We start from the raw sequence: 17,364 nt of genomic DNA on the forward strand, positions 1-17,364 counted from the left end.
GAAGCAACATCTTATTAACATTATAATTTTGAAAGTAAACACATGAACATGGATAAATATATTATAAACACATAAAAAGAAATCTTGTAAGAGCAGCATCTTTTTATCACTTGACAGTAATCATAGTGTGAATCGTGTTGTTATCACTTGACACAAAGATTACAACCAATTTCTTAAAAATCCTAAACACCATCAAAATTTGAGCATCGCCGAGTCCTACAATAAAATAAGGCCAAATCCATCGATAGACACCTGTGGTTGTCCGATTCTTTCACTTGAACACCTCAACTAAACTTTGTTTCATTTAGACACCTGAGGTAGGGTCCGACTGTTCCATTTAGACACTTTTCGCTGACTCAGCCAAATATGTAAAGAGTGTGTAACACACTCGCCGATGACGTGGCAAAATAACCAATTAACTGATTACATGTGGCATTTTGGGTCCAAAATAATATTTAAAAATGAATTATTCAAAAACTAAAAATAAAAAAAAACCCCAACCCACCTACCCTGCCCCTTCTTCCCCTTTATAAACAAATTCCACATACTTCTGGCCGGAAAATGAATAGTTTTTGTCAGAAATTTTTTTCAGTGAGCTTTTTTTTTTTTTTTTAAAAAAAGTTCAGATCTATTTTCCTTTGTAGGCTGAAATTTTGTATTACTTCTAAGATAATTATTTATTTATCAAAGTCAACCACTGAAATTTCGTCAAAGTCAACCACTGAAAATATTCCGGAAGGGTGGCCGGAGAAGAAGAGAACACGGGGTGGGCTCATTTTATTTTATTTTTGGCTGAAATTCTTTAATATTAAACTCAAAATTCATTTTTGATTTTATATAAAATTTGCCACATGTTCTTAGAAAATGGGGGTGTTATTCATTTTTATGGTAATCAAGCAAGATAATAACGGAGGAAGGTTTATTAATGGTAGAATATTAAGTGGAGAAGAAAGAGAAAAGGAATAAAGAAGAAGAAGAAGGAGGAGGAGGAAATAAAAAGAATAAAAAAACTGTTTTTTTAGCCTTTTCACGCGCTTTTTTTGTGTGAAAATCACACAATTTGCCAAGTCAGCGAAAAGTGTCCAAATGGTACAATCGAACCCTACCCTAGATGTGTAAATGGAACAAGGTTTAGTTGAGGCGTTTAAGTGAAAGATGTTGTCAACCACAGGTGTCTCCCGATGGGTTTGGGGCCATAAAATAATAAGTTCTTGCGGTGTGCAGTACATCAACGGCGATCCAACAAAAATACTTATCATTTTTTTGTCTAGGTCCTTTCCAGTTCTCAACTTCGTACAAAGACCTCTAGATTCCCCAGACAATTGAAGAACATGTATTTGTTTATAACAAAGGATTAAAATGCTATACTTCATTCAAAGTATTTTTTTCTCCTCCTAAATGAGCTTAGACATAAAGATCTTATTTATGCTTGTAGTCCAGTCAATATACTTAAACGCTGAATATATGAAACAACAAAAAATAAAATCAAGAAAGCATTTACATTGATAATATTAGAACCTGTCTATAAGAACAACGTTATGAAGGAAGAACCTAATACAGTTTATGCCGCTGTTAAACACCAATTAGCACTCTTTGGATGAACACTACTTCAGAGTAAATTATCATCAAACTTAGCAAGTTCAGTGAAATTACATATACTTCCCTAGCATTATAGAGAAAGAGAGAGCTTTGAATAGCTACATACCTTGGTTCCCATAACCACGGCTAAGCTTTAAACTTTCTGCTTCCTTGCAAATTCCTCGCCAACATTTCCTTCCACGATCCTAGCATCTTACCTATCTCAACATGGATCCAAAAGATTGGGTTTACTATGTTATCAACATTCAAAACCTGGAAATTTTACCAATTAAACCAATACTATATTGGTCAAACTCGATAAAATCAATAATTACAAAGGTCAAATTCAATAAAACCAACAATTAGAGACATCTACCATGGTATTTTATGTTCCATCTTTATGAAGAATATAGGCTCTCCTATTTTAAGTTTTAAGGCTTCAAAAAAATGAATATGTCTTCAATATATTACAAACTATCTATAATTCAAGTTAAAAGTCAATAATGATAAGCACTAACCATGACGTTTTACTTCAAAAGAGATGCATGGAAACTCAAGAATAAATTTACCCTGATTGCAAACGAAAGTTAAGAAGATTGACTATGTAACGAAATACGCTTCGTTAAAGTAAAAAAATAATTGATTAACACGGTACATAAAAACATTTTTAGAAAATAACCGTAGAAAAGGGTAGAATAATAGGTTAAAAAGATCAACTTGATATCCATAATGTAATCCATTTGTATATAATGCATCCTCTGCTCAACTTGATTCTCTAGATGCTTGGTCTTCTGATCTTGTAAAGTGGGCATGCTTAAAACATAGCATGCAATATATATATATATATATATATATATATATATATATATATATATATATATATGCATGCTATGTTTTAAGCATGCATATATGTATAATCATCTTGTGATTCACAGTGAAAAGAGATTAAAAGTACGACAACTAAATACAATATATTATTACCATTTATGCTATGTGTAGAATCATCCTGTGATTCACAGTGAAAGAGATTAAAAGTACAACAACTATATACAATATATTATTACCATTTACGCTATGAAACATATAAAAATAATTGAAGAAGAAGTGACAATGTAAATTTTAGGCTTAACAATTGAAGAAGTTAGAGATAAAAATGGAGGGTTTTCTTGTATCTGTTGAGATTGTTGAGAAGGCATAGAAAGATATTGAAACAAGACATTTGAAATTGTATTATGAAAGACGAAAAATATAGATAATGAGGAAGGAAAATAATGATTGAAATACACGTTCACAATTTAAACCAACTCCTATGTTGGTAAAAAGTGAAATTAACTGTCCGTAAATAAAACAATAAACTATCTGCAAATAAAATAAATCGTGAGGAGGGGGAATGGAGGAAGTGGGAGTGGTTGGTACTAGTTTTTAAAATTCAAATTATACAGATTTAATATTTTAAATATACCACAAAGCTTCCAAGAGCGTGTATTTAAAACTAGAAGTGGGAGAAGTCTTCTTCTCTGTTTTTGATTTAATACACATTCGAAAAAAAAAAAAAACTGTCCGGGAGCGTTTAGTTAAAACTGTCCCATTTTTCTATTTTTTTAATGTCCCAAAAATTGCTATAAATAAGGAGTAGTTGCTATAAAGAAGGAAATTTAAAAAAAAAAAACATGATTCATTTTTTAGTAGTACACGTAAGTTTGCAATTTTTATTTTCTTATTTAGTATTTTTAAATAGGAATGTTTAAATTTTTAAGAAATATTTGAACCACGGTAGTAGACAAAAGTTAACCGAAAATTGCTATAAAAAAGGAGTAGTTTCTACAAAGAAGGAGTTAAAAAAACGTGATTTAATTTTTAGTAGTATCGGTAAGTTTGCAGTTTTTTATTTTTTATTTTTATGTTTTTGTTTTTCTTATCATTTTTTGTTGTCTTTATGATTTTATTTTATTTATTAAATACAAATTTTCTGGTGAAGACACTTATCATCACATCATGCTTTTGCTTCTCCTATTCTATATAGATAGATTGTCTCTAGATCTGAATACTGAATGATTAAGGATGTGCTTGGTATAACGAAAAATATTTTTCACGGACAAAAGTATTTTCTCGAAAAATAAGTGATATTCCCACTGATTTTCTTACGTTTGGTATGTGGTATGCAAATTAAAAAATGTCATTTGAAAAGGATTTGCATATATTCAAAGCAAAACACCACAAGGTTTTGCATTCGGAGTGCAACTTCTGCTGTGGTGAAGAGTAGGGAGTAAGAGGGAGGGGGAGGAGGGTTGGCACGGTGGAGTAGGTGGTGGAGGGGGGTAGGCGGGTGGTAGGTGGGTGTTGGGGACGCGTTGGTGTGTATTGATATGAAAAATGTTTTCCCACAAATTTTAAAGGAAAACGTTTTCTTCCATTTTCTCCTATTTTGAGGAAAATATTTTCCAAGATATTTAGTACAACCAAACAAGGGAAAATAGGAAAACATTTTCCATCACACCAAAAAGACTCTAAGACTGTTTGTTTTTCAACGTGAGAATGTGCATAATTTATTTATTTTTAAATATAATGAATATATAATTCAAATAAAAAAGTAATTAAATATATTATAATATAAGTTCAATAAAAATTTATTATTTAATTAAAAAAATATATTTATGTTCACTAGTGAGAGCGGAGATGGTTTGCAATGATGTGGTGGTGATGGTTGGTGCTAGTGGCTAAATATGGTGGTGGTGATAGTTGTGATGGTGGACGTGGTTGGGTTGTAGTGACTGGAGAGATGGTGGCGGTTGGTAGTGGCGGTGGTGGTTGTGATGGTGGAGTTGGTTGATGTTAGTAGTTGGCAGAGTTGGTGGTAGTTGTAATGGTGGGGTGGTTGATGCTAGTAGTTAGCGGTGGTGGCGGTGGTTGTTGAAAAATGTGTAGTGGTTGACAATGGTGTTGGTGGCAGTTGGCAGCGGTGCTAATTGTGATTTTGGTGGTGGTTCGTAGGGATTTGTTGTAGTGGTGGCAGAGGTGGTGGGGCAAGTGACGGGGGTGGTGGAGATGGTGGGAGTGAATATAATTATAATGGTGGAGGTGACAGGTGTAATAGCGATTGACAGTAATAGTCAGCGGTGGTGGTTGTCTGTGTTGGTTGTGATGGCAGAGGTGGTTGGTGGTTGGCAACGGTTATGGTGGTTGATAGTGGTGATAATTGTTGTGATGACAAAGACGGTTTGCGGTAGTGGCTTGTGGAGGTGGACATAGTGGTGGTAAAAAATAATCCACACAAAATACCTCTTAATGATATTAAGACTTTGTTCAAGATCTTAATGATTAAAACATGTTCAAACCAATAAGTGCTTAATTCTTACTGTAAATAAATGCACTTAATGCCGTAACATTAATTGCAAACAAATGAGACATGAGTTTATGTCACGCCCCAAAATCTTAGTGAGGCAAACCGGCACTCGGTGCCTTAACTTGACCGAGCAAACCCTGCTCTATGAGTCTGAACATCTATATCTATATTTATTAAAAGCAGGAACTCCTAAACTTAAAAGTTAAATTACATAAATTCCCTTCTAAAATTTAAATATCCTACTTCAAAAAATAAATAAAAAACCAACGGATAGCAACACCAAAACGAACTGACACCACATTTATGAATAACTTTACACAATTTGGGAAAAGAAAACATATACTATCACACACATATCTATATCAAAGATGATTTTTAGAGGGTAAATAAGGACAAACAATGATGTTTCACAACAATAGCAGAGCATATTTACCAAGCCCCCTTATTCTGTCTTTTGATTCTCACATTCCCCAACTTTTTATCCTTAAAATATGACCGACTAATTAATTGATTATATTTGATCTGGTTTATGCCTTTTGGAGTGCTACGACTGTGAGTTTATCGATCCGTACTATTGTTTTCCACATCATATCTTCATCTATATGTAGAATCTATTACCAATATGTATAATATCTTTGTTGTTGACTATGTAGTTTATTAGTCCATAATTTGTATGGTAGGCAATAAATATACTCACTTGAAATGACTGTGTTGATTTGAAAAATATACACTCTTCGCAAGTGACCATGGTCAATGGTGGTTATCTTGCTGGTTGTTGCGTCATTTGTTTGGATGAAATACTTCTCCCTCCGATCCAAAACAATTTTCCCTTGGCACATTCCTAATTGAAGAGTTAATTCCTTAAAAGGTCACCCATGTTTTAAGAATTATCTTCTAATATCACTTTTGTTTCTTTTAGGACTACAATATCACTCAACTATCACTATTTTCCTAAAAAAAAAAATACTAAATAAACAAAATCCTCCTTCTCTCCATTGACATGCCATGTCACATAAGAATTCTAGTTTTTAAGGATAAATTTATTTAACTCATCAAATCCATTTAACTCAACCCAAAACCAAATCAACCCATTATCCTTTTTTATTAGGTTATCTAATTAATTCGTATCACACACACATATATATATGTCCGCGAGAGAATAACATTATATAGGTAAAATAATCGAAGCAATTGGAGTCATCAGTTATGTATATCAACAACTTTGGAAGAAAGAAAATGAATCACGTCACTATAGACCATTTGTGGGTATGAACCTAGTTTGTTTTCCACAAATTATTCAGGGGTTACCAAAACTTTATGATAGACTCTATAGTATGGAACAAGGTTTTTGATTATATGATTGATTCTGTGTAATAAATGTGACCCCTAAAGTGCCGAGTGGGACGGGACTGTTTTGCATGTATGAGTTATTCATTTTTCACTTCATTTTCAGGTGCTTTTCGTGGCGGATGGAGCATTTACGCAAAATATTTTTGACAACCGAATATAAATATATATGTGATAATTATTAAATTTTAAAAAGATATTGGTATATTTTAACTTGCAGTATCATCAAAAGTGTATTTTAACTTCTTTGATATTTTTTAACCGAATCTAAATGGGTATAAGACATGGGTTGCGTTAGGTTGGATTAAATGAGTTGGATGAGTTAAATAAATTTATTCTTAAAAACATATAATTTTAATGTGACAAAGAGGAGAGAAGGAATGTTTTATGTTTTTAGTATTTTTTGAGGAAAATAGTGATAGTTGAGTGATATTGTAGTACTAAAATAAAAAAATAAAGTGATATTAGGAGGCATTTCTAAAAATATGGGTGACCTTTTAAGGAATTAACTCCCTAATTCAATGATAATTATGTAAACTGATGTGTCGTAAAATTACGGCGCTTTTGATGCCTTTGGACGACAAGTTTTACTTGTTTTTGAGCAAGTTTGTGTCGTTTTGATATGTTTTTGTTGTATTTCAGGTAATTGATGACCAAAAGGCAAAAATAAGGAAATTTCACCAAAAGTCCACAAATTCTGAGAAGTACGGAACGTACATATTTGTACGGGCCGTAAATTTCAACCGGATCTGGATGGGAAGAAACAGAATGCTCAACTTTTGAAGATACTTGATACGGTGACTTTGTATGGATCGTACATTTATGATGTACGGGCCGTACTTCGCACCGTACATTGAAGGCAAGATAATTGAAGACGCCTAAAAGAGAGAAAGTTATTCCCTGTGGGATTCGACCCCATCCTAGTTGGCATGCTCACTTACCGGAATACGAAAGTTAAGTACCACACTGCAATAGTAAACTTTTCACTCTCTATTCCCTGTAGGATTCAACCCCAACCTAGTTGGGTTACTATATTTGACAACGTTCACTTTAAGCGCTTATTAGGTGTAATTTAAGCGTATCAAATTTTGGAGCCGTTGCTGGGGAATACGGTTTGAAGTTTCTAAATAGTGTGTGCTTTACTTCAACTCTTTTTCTATTCCATCACACCTTGTTTGCTGTTTTCTGTGAACTAGGTGATTATGGCCGGAAGAGGAGGAGGACGTGGACCAAATGGTGGTAGGGGTGTGATTGTAGTACCCCCACCACAGGAAGTTGATGAGGTGGAGAATGTGTTTGCGGATTACATGCAACAGGTGGAATATGCATTTGTTATTGTTCCACCAAGGGTCGGTGCCGCAAGTTGCAAGATTGATAGTTCTATCTACTAATTGCTCAAGCTCGACAGGTATTCGGAACTCTACCGACAATGACCCTCATCAACACTTGAAGAATTTCATTGGTGTGTTCCAGACACATACCCAGAATGTTGTTACTTCTGATGCAATCCGGTTGGGAGTTTTCAAATACTCTTTTGTCGGCGAAGCAAGAGATTTTGGAGATGTTGCCCCACAATTCTATTCATACTTAGGGTGATCTGGTAAGTGTCTTTCTCAAGAAGGGGTTTTCTCCAAGCAAGAAGGCCGAACTCCGAGACAAATTTTTTGAGTTCAAGCAACTCCCGGGGGAACAATTATATGAAGCTTGGGAGAGGTTCAAGCAGTACTTGATGCGGTCTCTGAATCATGGTTTTCCAGAGCATATATTAAGGGAGAAGTTCTACACAGGGTTAGATCCGATGACGCAGTCAGTGGCTGATAATGCAGCCGGTGGGTGTTTCATGGACAATACTTATGCTCGAATCACTCAATTGCTTGGCAGATTGACTACACATAATCAAGCATGACACTTGGGTGGTACTGATGGTGTAGCATATGGAGTTCTATTAATCAATAACATTGTGAAAGAAAACCAAGAGAGGGATCAAACTCTAGCTCAACTTGCAACCAATATTACTTTGCTGACCAAGAGGTTTAATGAAAAAGAGACAAAGAAAGTGAATGCCGTTGAAGATGTGCAGACTTTTCCAAAAGGGATGTATCAAGATCCAGAGATTCCATATCAAGAGGGACCACCTATGCAATATGAAGATGCCAATTGTGTTAACAACTCTCAAGGGGGTTATCAAAGGCAGAATTATCAAGGATCCGAATATCAGAATCAGAATCAGTGGAAACCTTAACAACAAGGGCAAGGTTATCAATATGGGCGAAATGATTATGGTGGTTCGAACCAAAGAAACTACAACAACAACTTTGAGAATAGGAGTTCCAATCCTTGTGTTCCGCCAAAGGGTCAATCAAATGATCAAGGGAGTTCTAAGCTGGAGAGTATGCTCGAAAGGGTAATAGACAACCAAGAGAAGTATGATAAGACCTTAAAGGGGTTGACCAAAGTTGTGGGCTCTCACACTACTTCCATCCAAAAGCTTGAGTCACAGATGATAGATATTTCGAGAGAGCAATACCCTCTACAAAGAGGAGCACTCTCGAGTGTTACAATTCCAAATCCAAAAGGTGGTGGTGGAGATCTAATTGCCAAATGCCATGCCATCACTACACGGAGTGGGAAACTACTTCAAAGTGTGGGTGTGAAAGCAGTTGAGAAGGGTCCTATAGAAGCAGAAGGTGCATAGGCGCCATTTGAGGAATTGCAAGATGAAACTCCTAGTATGGTTGAAGTTGATCATGTGCCGTAGATTCGAAAGGCTCAAGATGTGAGTAATGACAAGGGAAAAGGTAAGGTGACGGGGGAACTCAGGCCCTTAACTCAATTGATAAAATCTTCACCTCCCTTTCCTCAAAGGTTGGTGAAGAAGACTGAGGATGCCAAGTGCCAACGATTTTATGATCAACTGAAGCAGCTATCGATGAATATTCCATTCGTTGATGCTTTCCAAGAGATTATGGGTTTTGCTAAGTATTTGAAAGATTTATTGACGAAAAAGCGGTCAATCAAACATGATAAAATGAATGTCACTCAACATGTCAGCTCTGTCATCTCCACAACCAAAGTTCAGAAGAAAGAGGATCAAGGGGCCTTTACTATTCCTTGAACTATTAGTCATCATGATTTTGCACGTGCTGGGGCTAGCATTAACCTAATGTCGCTTGCTATCTACAAGCAATCGGGTTGGGAATGCCTAGACCAACTAGCATGCAGTTGCAGATGTTTGATAGATCGATAAAGAGGCCAGTTAGGGTTGTTGATGATGTGCTTGTTCGAGTTGGTAAATTTCTTCTCCCGACAGATTTTGTGATTATTGATTGTATAGTAGATAAAGATATTCCTATCATCTTGGGATGATCTTTCCTTGCTACCGGAAGGGCTCTTATGGATTAGAAGAGGAATGAAATCAAGTTTTGAGTGAACGATAAAGAGGTAACCTTTCAGGCCAGCAAAGGGATGAAATTACCAAGTACTTATGAAAGCATTTCGGTGATTGACACAATAGATTTGGTAGATGAGGCCGTTGAATTCAAGATGGAGGAAGATTACCTTGGGGAAGCCTTAGTGGCTATCTTGGTTAATTTTGATGCTGATGATATAGAGGGATATGTGGAGACGGTGAATTTTCTTGAAGAATTGGGGTATTATTCTTATCAACCGAAGAAATTATCTCTTGATCTCGAGAATCGGCCTACTTCTCCACCTAAGACATCTATTGTTGAGCCGCTAAAGCTTGAGTTCAAGTAGCTCCCATTACATCTGAGGTATGAGTTTCTCGGTCCAAATAATACATTGCCAGTTATTAAGACATCTATTGTTGAGCCGCTAAAGCTTGAGCTCAAGCAGCTCCCATCACATCTCAGGTATAAGTTTCTCGGTCCAGATAATACATTATCAGTTATTGTGTCTGGATTACTGGATGATGAGCAGACGAAGAGGTTACTTGAAATCTTTCGAGAATATCAGTGAGCTATAGTGTGCACTATTGCAGATAATCGGGGGATTCCCTCCAAAGATCTGTGAGCATAAAGTTCAACTTGAGGAAGATAGTTCGCCAAGTGTTGAACATCAGAGAAGACTGAACCTACCTATGCAAGAGGTGGTCAAGAAGGAGATTATTAAGTGGTTGGACACCGGAGTTGTGTACCCTATTACGGATAGCATATGGGTTAGCTCGGTGCAATGTGTTCCAAAGAAGGGTGGCATCGCAGTTATGTCAAATTCAAAGAATGAACCTATTTCAGCAAGAACAGTTACCGGGTGGAAAGTGTGCATGGATTATCGAAAACTCAACTATGCTAAATGCAAGGACCATTTCCCTATGCCTTTTATTGATCAAATGCTTGATCGGCTAGAGTGAAGGTCATATTATTACTTTTTGGATGGATATTCCGGCTACAACTAGATAAATATTACCTTAGAGGATCAAGAGAAGACCGCATTCACTTGTCCTTCTGGGACTGATATGGTTGAGGATTTCTTGGAGGTCTTCATGGATGACTTCTCTATGGTCGGTGACTCATTCGATGATTGTTATGACCATTTAGGTCGATTGTTGAAGAGGTGTGAGGACACCAACCTTGTTCTAAACTAGGAAAAATTCCACTTCATGGTAAAGGAAGGGATTGTTCTTGGTCACAAAATCTCTGAAAAGGGAATTGAGGTTAATCAAGCCAAGATTGATGTTATTGCAAAGCTTCCTCCACTCATCTCTGTCAAAGGGGTTCGTAGCTTCTTAGGACATGCTAGATTCTATTAGCGTTTCATTAAGGACTTCTCGAAGATAGCCAATCCTATGTGCAAGCTTCTTGAAAAAGAGGCTAAGTTCGAGTTCGATGAAAAGTGTCGCAAGGCATTTGAGGAATTGAAGGAGCGACTTACTTCAGGCCCCGTTATTGTATCACCTGATAGGTCTCTTCCCTTTGAACTTATATGTGATGCTAGTGGATTTGCTATTGGAATGGTGCTTGGTCCAAGACACAACAAGATCACGCACCCGATCTATTATGCTAGCAAAATATTGAGTAGTGCTCAGATAAACTAACGGTGACTGAGCAAGAATTACTTGTTATTGTATATATTTTGGAGAAGTTCAGGGCCTATTTGTTAGGGTCCCAAGTGGTGGTGTATACAGACCATGCTGCATTGAGGTACTTGATGGCGAAGAAAGATGCCAAGCTGAGAGGCGATACGCTAGGTTCTCTTATAACAGGAATTCGATTTTGAAGTCAGAGATCGTAAAGGGTTAGAGAACCAAGTTGCAGATCATCTATCAATGTTTGAGAAAGCTGGCAGACCAATGGGAAAACTTGAAATCAATAATGCTCTCCTGGATGAGAGGCTTTTAGTCGTGTCATGTGATGTAGTACCATGGTATGCCGATATAGCAAATTTCTTGGTTACCGGCCTCATACTCGATGTGATCAAGGCTTACTAGAAAAAGAAGTTCTTGAGGGATTGTTGGCAATGCAATTGGGATGAACCCTACTTGTTTCGAACATGCGCTGACAATATCATTCGGCATTGTGTTTCTGAATGCAAGTTATGGATATCTTAAAGGCGTGTCATGACTCTCCGCTTGGCGGTCATCATGATGGAAATCAAACAACAGCTAAGGTGCTCGAGTGCCGGTATTATTGGCCAACTCTCTATCATGATGAAAACATGATGGCAAGGTTTTGTGACCAATGCCAACGCTAAGGATCAATTGCTAAAAGGCACGAGATGCCTATGAACTTTGTGTTGGAGGTGGAGCTCTTTGATGTTTGGGGCATTGATTTCATGGGGCTCTTTGTGAGTTCATCTGGAATGAGATACATCTTGGTGGTCATTGACTAAATCTCCAAATGGGTTGAAGCAGTGGCTTTACCTAACAATGAGGCGAAAAGTGTCACAAGCTTTCAGAAGAAGAACATTTTCACCCGTTTTGGCACCCTGAGGGCAATCATCAGTGACGGTGGTTCTCATTTTTGTAACAAGGCCTTTGTGGGACTGCTCAAAAAATATGGTTTCAGGCATAGGGTGGCCACCCCATATCACCCTCAAACAAGTAGCTGGGTGGAAGTCTCTAATCGGGAGATAAAGAGTATTTTGGCCAAGACGGTTAATGTGAATAGGACCGACTGGTCCCGGAAGCTTGATGATGCTCTTTGGCCTTACAGAATGGCATTCAAAACTCCCATTGGAACTTCCCCTTACAGGATGGTGTTTGGAAAGGCGTGCCATTTGCCAGTTGAACTTGAACACAAGGCCATGCAGGCATTGAAGAAGCTTATTATGCACTTAGAGGAGGCATCCAAGCTTCGGTTGTTTCAACTTAATGAAATGGATGAATTCTGGTACCAAGCATATGAGAGTGCATCCCTACACAAGGAAAGGATGAAGCATTACTAACATAAGAAGATCCTAAAGCGGGACTTCCAGGCTCATTATGATGTCCTGTTGTACAACTCACGATTGAAGCTTTTACCGAGAAAATTGAAGCTTTTACCAGAAAAACTTAAATCCAAATGGTTCGGGCCTTTCCAACTGGTAAGTGTTTCACCCAATGGCACAATTGAATTGAGTCCGAAGATGGGACTCGAACTTTTGAAGTGAATGGCCAAAGGGTGAAGCATTATCATGGCTGTATCGATGGTGACATAATTGTTGATAGGCACCATTTGATGCACGGTTACACTCTTGAACCTGAGTAAAGTGGTAATGCCGTCGTGCTGCGACGTTAATCAAGTGCTACTTGGGAGCCAACCTGAGGTTTTATATTTTTCTTCGTTGTGTAATTTTAGTTGTTTTATTTGTTTTTGTGTTTTGATGTTTGTTTGTGTGTTTGGACTCCAATATTCTAGGAAAAGAGAGTGACAGGGAGTGAAATAGGTGAACTGCACCGTTCAACGGTAAAAGTACGGGACGTATGCCCACCACACAAATGATGTACGGACCGTACTTTGTACCGTATCAAGAGGGAAAGAAAAAGCTGCTCATTGGATTTTGACATCCAGATACGCTAGGGAAAATACGGGCCGTACTTAATTGTTCGGATCGTTGTTTGCACCGTACCAAGAAGTGAAGAAAATTCGATCACTGGTTTTGACATCCAGATATGCCAGGTATGTACGGGCCATACTTAATTGTATGGTGAGTTATACGACCCGTACTTTCCAATTTCCACATCATTAATGACCCCAGGTACGTATTAAGTGATACGGACTGTACATTTATGTACGGGCCTGTCACGACCCAATCGGAGGGCCATGACGGTGCCGGAGCTAAACCACCGGGCACCTCTCATCATACTTCCACAATCATAACTATATGAGCCACATGGCCTACTCATAATTCTTGTGCGTCAATAATACAAACCTTATCGGCAAGTTCACTTTTATATCAACATCATCAATCATGCCCATATACATATACACAAGCCGACGAGGCTAACAAAATGATGTATAAAATATGAGCCGACAAGACTAAGAGATATCTAGCTATACACAACTGTCTACGAGCCTAAAAAAAAAGAGTATGCAACATCATAAAGACAGGATAGGGCCCCACCATGCCCATATGTATATGCACAAAAGAATAATACCAACAGTGGCAGCTCCAAATCAAATGGAGCTCCTCTAAGCAGTCTTTGAATAAGCAGCCTAAGGATCAAGTCTATCTCCCTATCCACCTGCGGGCATGACGCAGCGTCCACAACCAAAAAGACGTCAGTATGAACAATGTACTGAGTATGTAAGACATAGGCAATAACATAATAATAGCATGAAGGATAACATGAGATGGAAGAGTCATGAGATAGTAGAGCCATATATACCTCTAGCGACGTTCATTACACTTACTTACCCTTTTTCAAATGGAAACCTTCCATTACATACACATACATATATAGTAGTACCATACCCGATCACAGAGGTTCGGTGTCACACATATCCGGCCATTATAAGGCTCGGTGTTCTCCATACCCAATCATGGTGTGCGCCGCAATGAATATTATACCTGAGCATACAAGCTCGGTGTTACATGATGGCCATACATATACACATACTTATACACATAGGAGTACATAAGTAGCGTCAACATCATCATCATTAATATATCCTTCTTTAGAGGGTCAACTATCGTAGGATGAGATCAACGATATCATGAGAGTATCAAGACTTGTGAGCTTTAGCACTTCTAGAAATGGAGGCGTCATGGAAGACATTATGGATTTTACATATGTGTATACAATAATGGAATCATGCCTTAAGAAAGAAAGGTTAGCCTTACATACCTTTATGTCTTCTTAACTACTTAACGTTCACCTCCAAAGCTTGAGAAATCTACATTTAAAAGGATTCATGCCAAGGTTAAGTCTTAAAGACACTCTTAAGTTCAAACTAGAATAATTTATGAGCTAGCGAAAATTTGGCAGCATTTCTCCTATTTCATCCACTTCTGCCAATTTCCAAAACAACTCCAAAACAATAATGACATTATCAATAATACCATAATCAAGAGGCTTCATTCAAGTTAAGCATCATCCAATCCTCAAAACTCGTTTTCAGGGTCATCCATAACAATAGCTACACACAACACCATATTCACTTACATACAATACTTCCTTAACATCATTAGTACCACCCACAACAAGATTATACTCATAGCATTCTAAGAATCATAACTCAAGTTAATTTACTACTCAAAATATCATTAAATCTATATTTGAGTTCCATCTTCTACTTTCATCCCTCACCCAAGTTATTCAACAACTAAGCATGCTTAGTCTCATGAAATAGACCTGAAAACTAACCTTTTTTCTCATAGGAATGAGCTTTGGATCAAGTTACCAACTTTAGTGAAACCCTAACTTCAACACCCAAGGAATTCTTGAATCCTACCAACCCTAGTGAGTCTCCTAACACTTGAATAGCTTGATTCTTGCTATTTGATCTCTGATTTCTCTTGGGTTTGGTCCAATATATGTATGGGAAGGTTATAGAGCTCTCAAGAGTTTGGGAAAGGTGAAAAATGAAATGAAAGTGTAAGGGTCGGATATATATAAAATTTAGAAAAAACTGGGCCGACCCGGATAGACGGCCAACTATACGAGACGTATAAATTATACGGTCCGTATAATTGGACCGTATAATCCCACCATGGATTCACCCTTCTCTGGAAGTATTCTACGGATAATTATACGGGCCGTATAAATTATACGGTCCGTATAAATGACCGTACAACCCATATTTTTCCAAAACTTACTCTCGTCGATTCGTTCTACCCCCAATCCTTATGAAACCTTATCGGCACTTGTATAATACTTCATTAACCATCTAAGAGGCCCTATAGCTCTCCCTCAAGACATTACTAAACAAATTATAGCTCGGTTGTTGCGAAACCTTCCCAAACATGACTTACATTTCACTTCCTTCGACAAACTTAGTTTCACCGATTCCTATGACTTCAAAATCTTATGGTACGCACTTAAAGTTATCAAATACTTTCCTTAATCTCATAAGGACTTCATGTTCACCTTAAGCTCGCGTTAATCTACTCACAATGCAACAATCCGAAATCTCCGGGATGTAACAGAGCCGTACTTTTGTCGGGAAAATGTTTAAATACCTCACCCGTCTTACCCTCTTCCCACTTCTACTCAAATTCAAAACATTCCTTAATTTCTCTCCCATAACTGACCACCCACAACTCCCTATAACTCCCCATAATTCCCACATTCACTTTTCACCACACACATACATTTTTGAAACCCTAACACTAAATTGGTGCAAAAAGTCAAGAACTCATCTTCTCTCCACTGTCATACATTTGGTTTATCAAGTCCATCACTCACAGGTATGTTGACATTTTGTTTACTCTTACATTACTCGTAATGGTATACAAGACATTGATATTGTAGGTTGAGAATACGGATTCCAACTTAGGGTATCCATTGGTAGAGTTTGTGTATTCAATTTTGGTTGGGGGTAGGGATTAGTATGTTGTGTTGTAATGAACGACTTGTGTGGAAAAGTATTTTGAAACCTCCACTAAGTCGGAGGGCATTCCGATTGACGACTTTAATTTTGAAGTCCGAAATTGTTATGCCCGCCAACTGTTCGATGAAATGCCATTGAGAATTTTTTTTTTTGCTAAAAGGGGTGAAGTCTGAGTAACCCGAGCCGCTATACCCCATACACGAAAGGTTGAGAATGTGCAAGTGTGGTGTTGTTGTGTAGGTCTGTTAATGAACATGTGAAAAGCAGTCATGTACGATCCATGGAACGGTCCGTACATATCCATGGACCGTACTTGGAACTAACATCATGTACTTTCTCTATTTATGAGGTATAGTAAAAGATACCAACTGTATAAATATTTACGGACCGTACCCTTAGATAGTACCTAGTCGGGTAATTTCACATCATTCTGCTTACGAGGTCCGGTAGAAAGTACGGATCGTGCATCTTTTTATGGGCTGTACCTTCCACTAAATTTCTTGTTCAAAATAATATGGCCGGTTTGTACGGACCGTCCTTTATTGTGCGGTCGTCCCTTTTTTTGTACGGCTAGCACAACTGAACAAAGTGCCAGCTTCATGCAAACAATCCAAGAGCTATTTTATTGCTTTTCTTACGTTTTCTTGTGACTAACACTGTCCCTCAATAGGTATGCCACCAAAAAACACTGTCCGGTGAGGTAGTGGGTCCTAACCAACAGGGAGAGGCAAGGGTCGAGGCCAGGGAACCATACAAACACGCATGCATGATGTCCCTTTCGACCAAGAGGTGGAAGATGTTGATGTTCACCATCTGAAAATAACGAGGACTGCTGCACCATGCTGAGCATCGCCATCACATGATTCCTTCCAGTCTGAAGAAGAGGAATCTTCTTCTGCTGCACAAAGCTCCAGTGATGAGGGGTCCAAATAAGAGAGCGGATCAAATGCTAATCCCCCTTCCAACTCTTTGGATCCGGATAGTGAAGAAGAGCGTAGATTGCAAGAAGTGCGGAAGAAGACACTTTCAGAGAATAGCCTATTGTTTTCTGTAGAAGGATGTAAAAAGCTGTTTGAACTAGGGTTAGATTTGACAAAAAAGAGGGAA

General features: G+C 37.7%; 1 protein-coding gene and 1 non-coding gene across 2 annotated transcripts; one reads left to right on the forward strand and one right to left on the reverse strand.

Annotated features, from left to right (window-relative positions):
• Positions 1-7,913: 7,913 nt before the first annotated feature.
• LOC132038738 (small nucleolar RNA R71) lies at positions 7,914-8,020 on the reverse strand. Its single transcript, XR_009410221.1, has one exon. It is a non-coding gene; the product is annotated as a small nucleolar RNA R71 (small nucleolar RNA).
• Positions 8,021-10,742: 2,722 nt separating this feature from the next.
• Positions 10,743-12,670, forward strand: LOC132038014 (uncharacterized). Its single transcript, XM_059428736.1, has 7 exons — positions 10,743-10,787; positions 10,896-11,000; positions 11,061-11,240; positions 11,374-11,427; positions 11,490-11,650; positions 11,837-11,907; positions 12,138-12,670. Exons 1-7 carry the CDS (start codon positions 10,743-10,745, stop codon positions 12,668-12,670), a joined length of 1,149 nt encoding a protein of 382 aa, XP_059284719.1.
• The last annotated feature ends 4,694 nt before the right edge of the window (positions 12,671-17,364 follow it).

The sequence above is a fragment of the Lycium ferocissimum genome, chromosome 11 (genome assembly GCF_029784015.1).
Source record: "Lycium ferocissimum isolate CSIRO_LF1 chromosome 11, AGI_CSIRO_Lferr_CH_V1, whole genome shotgun sequence".
In the NCBI taxonomy this organism is placed as follows: Eukaryota; Viridiplantae; Streptophyta; class Magnoliopsida; order Solanales; family Solanaceae; genus Lycium; species Lycium ferocissimum.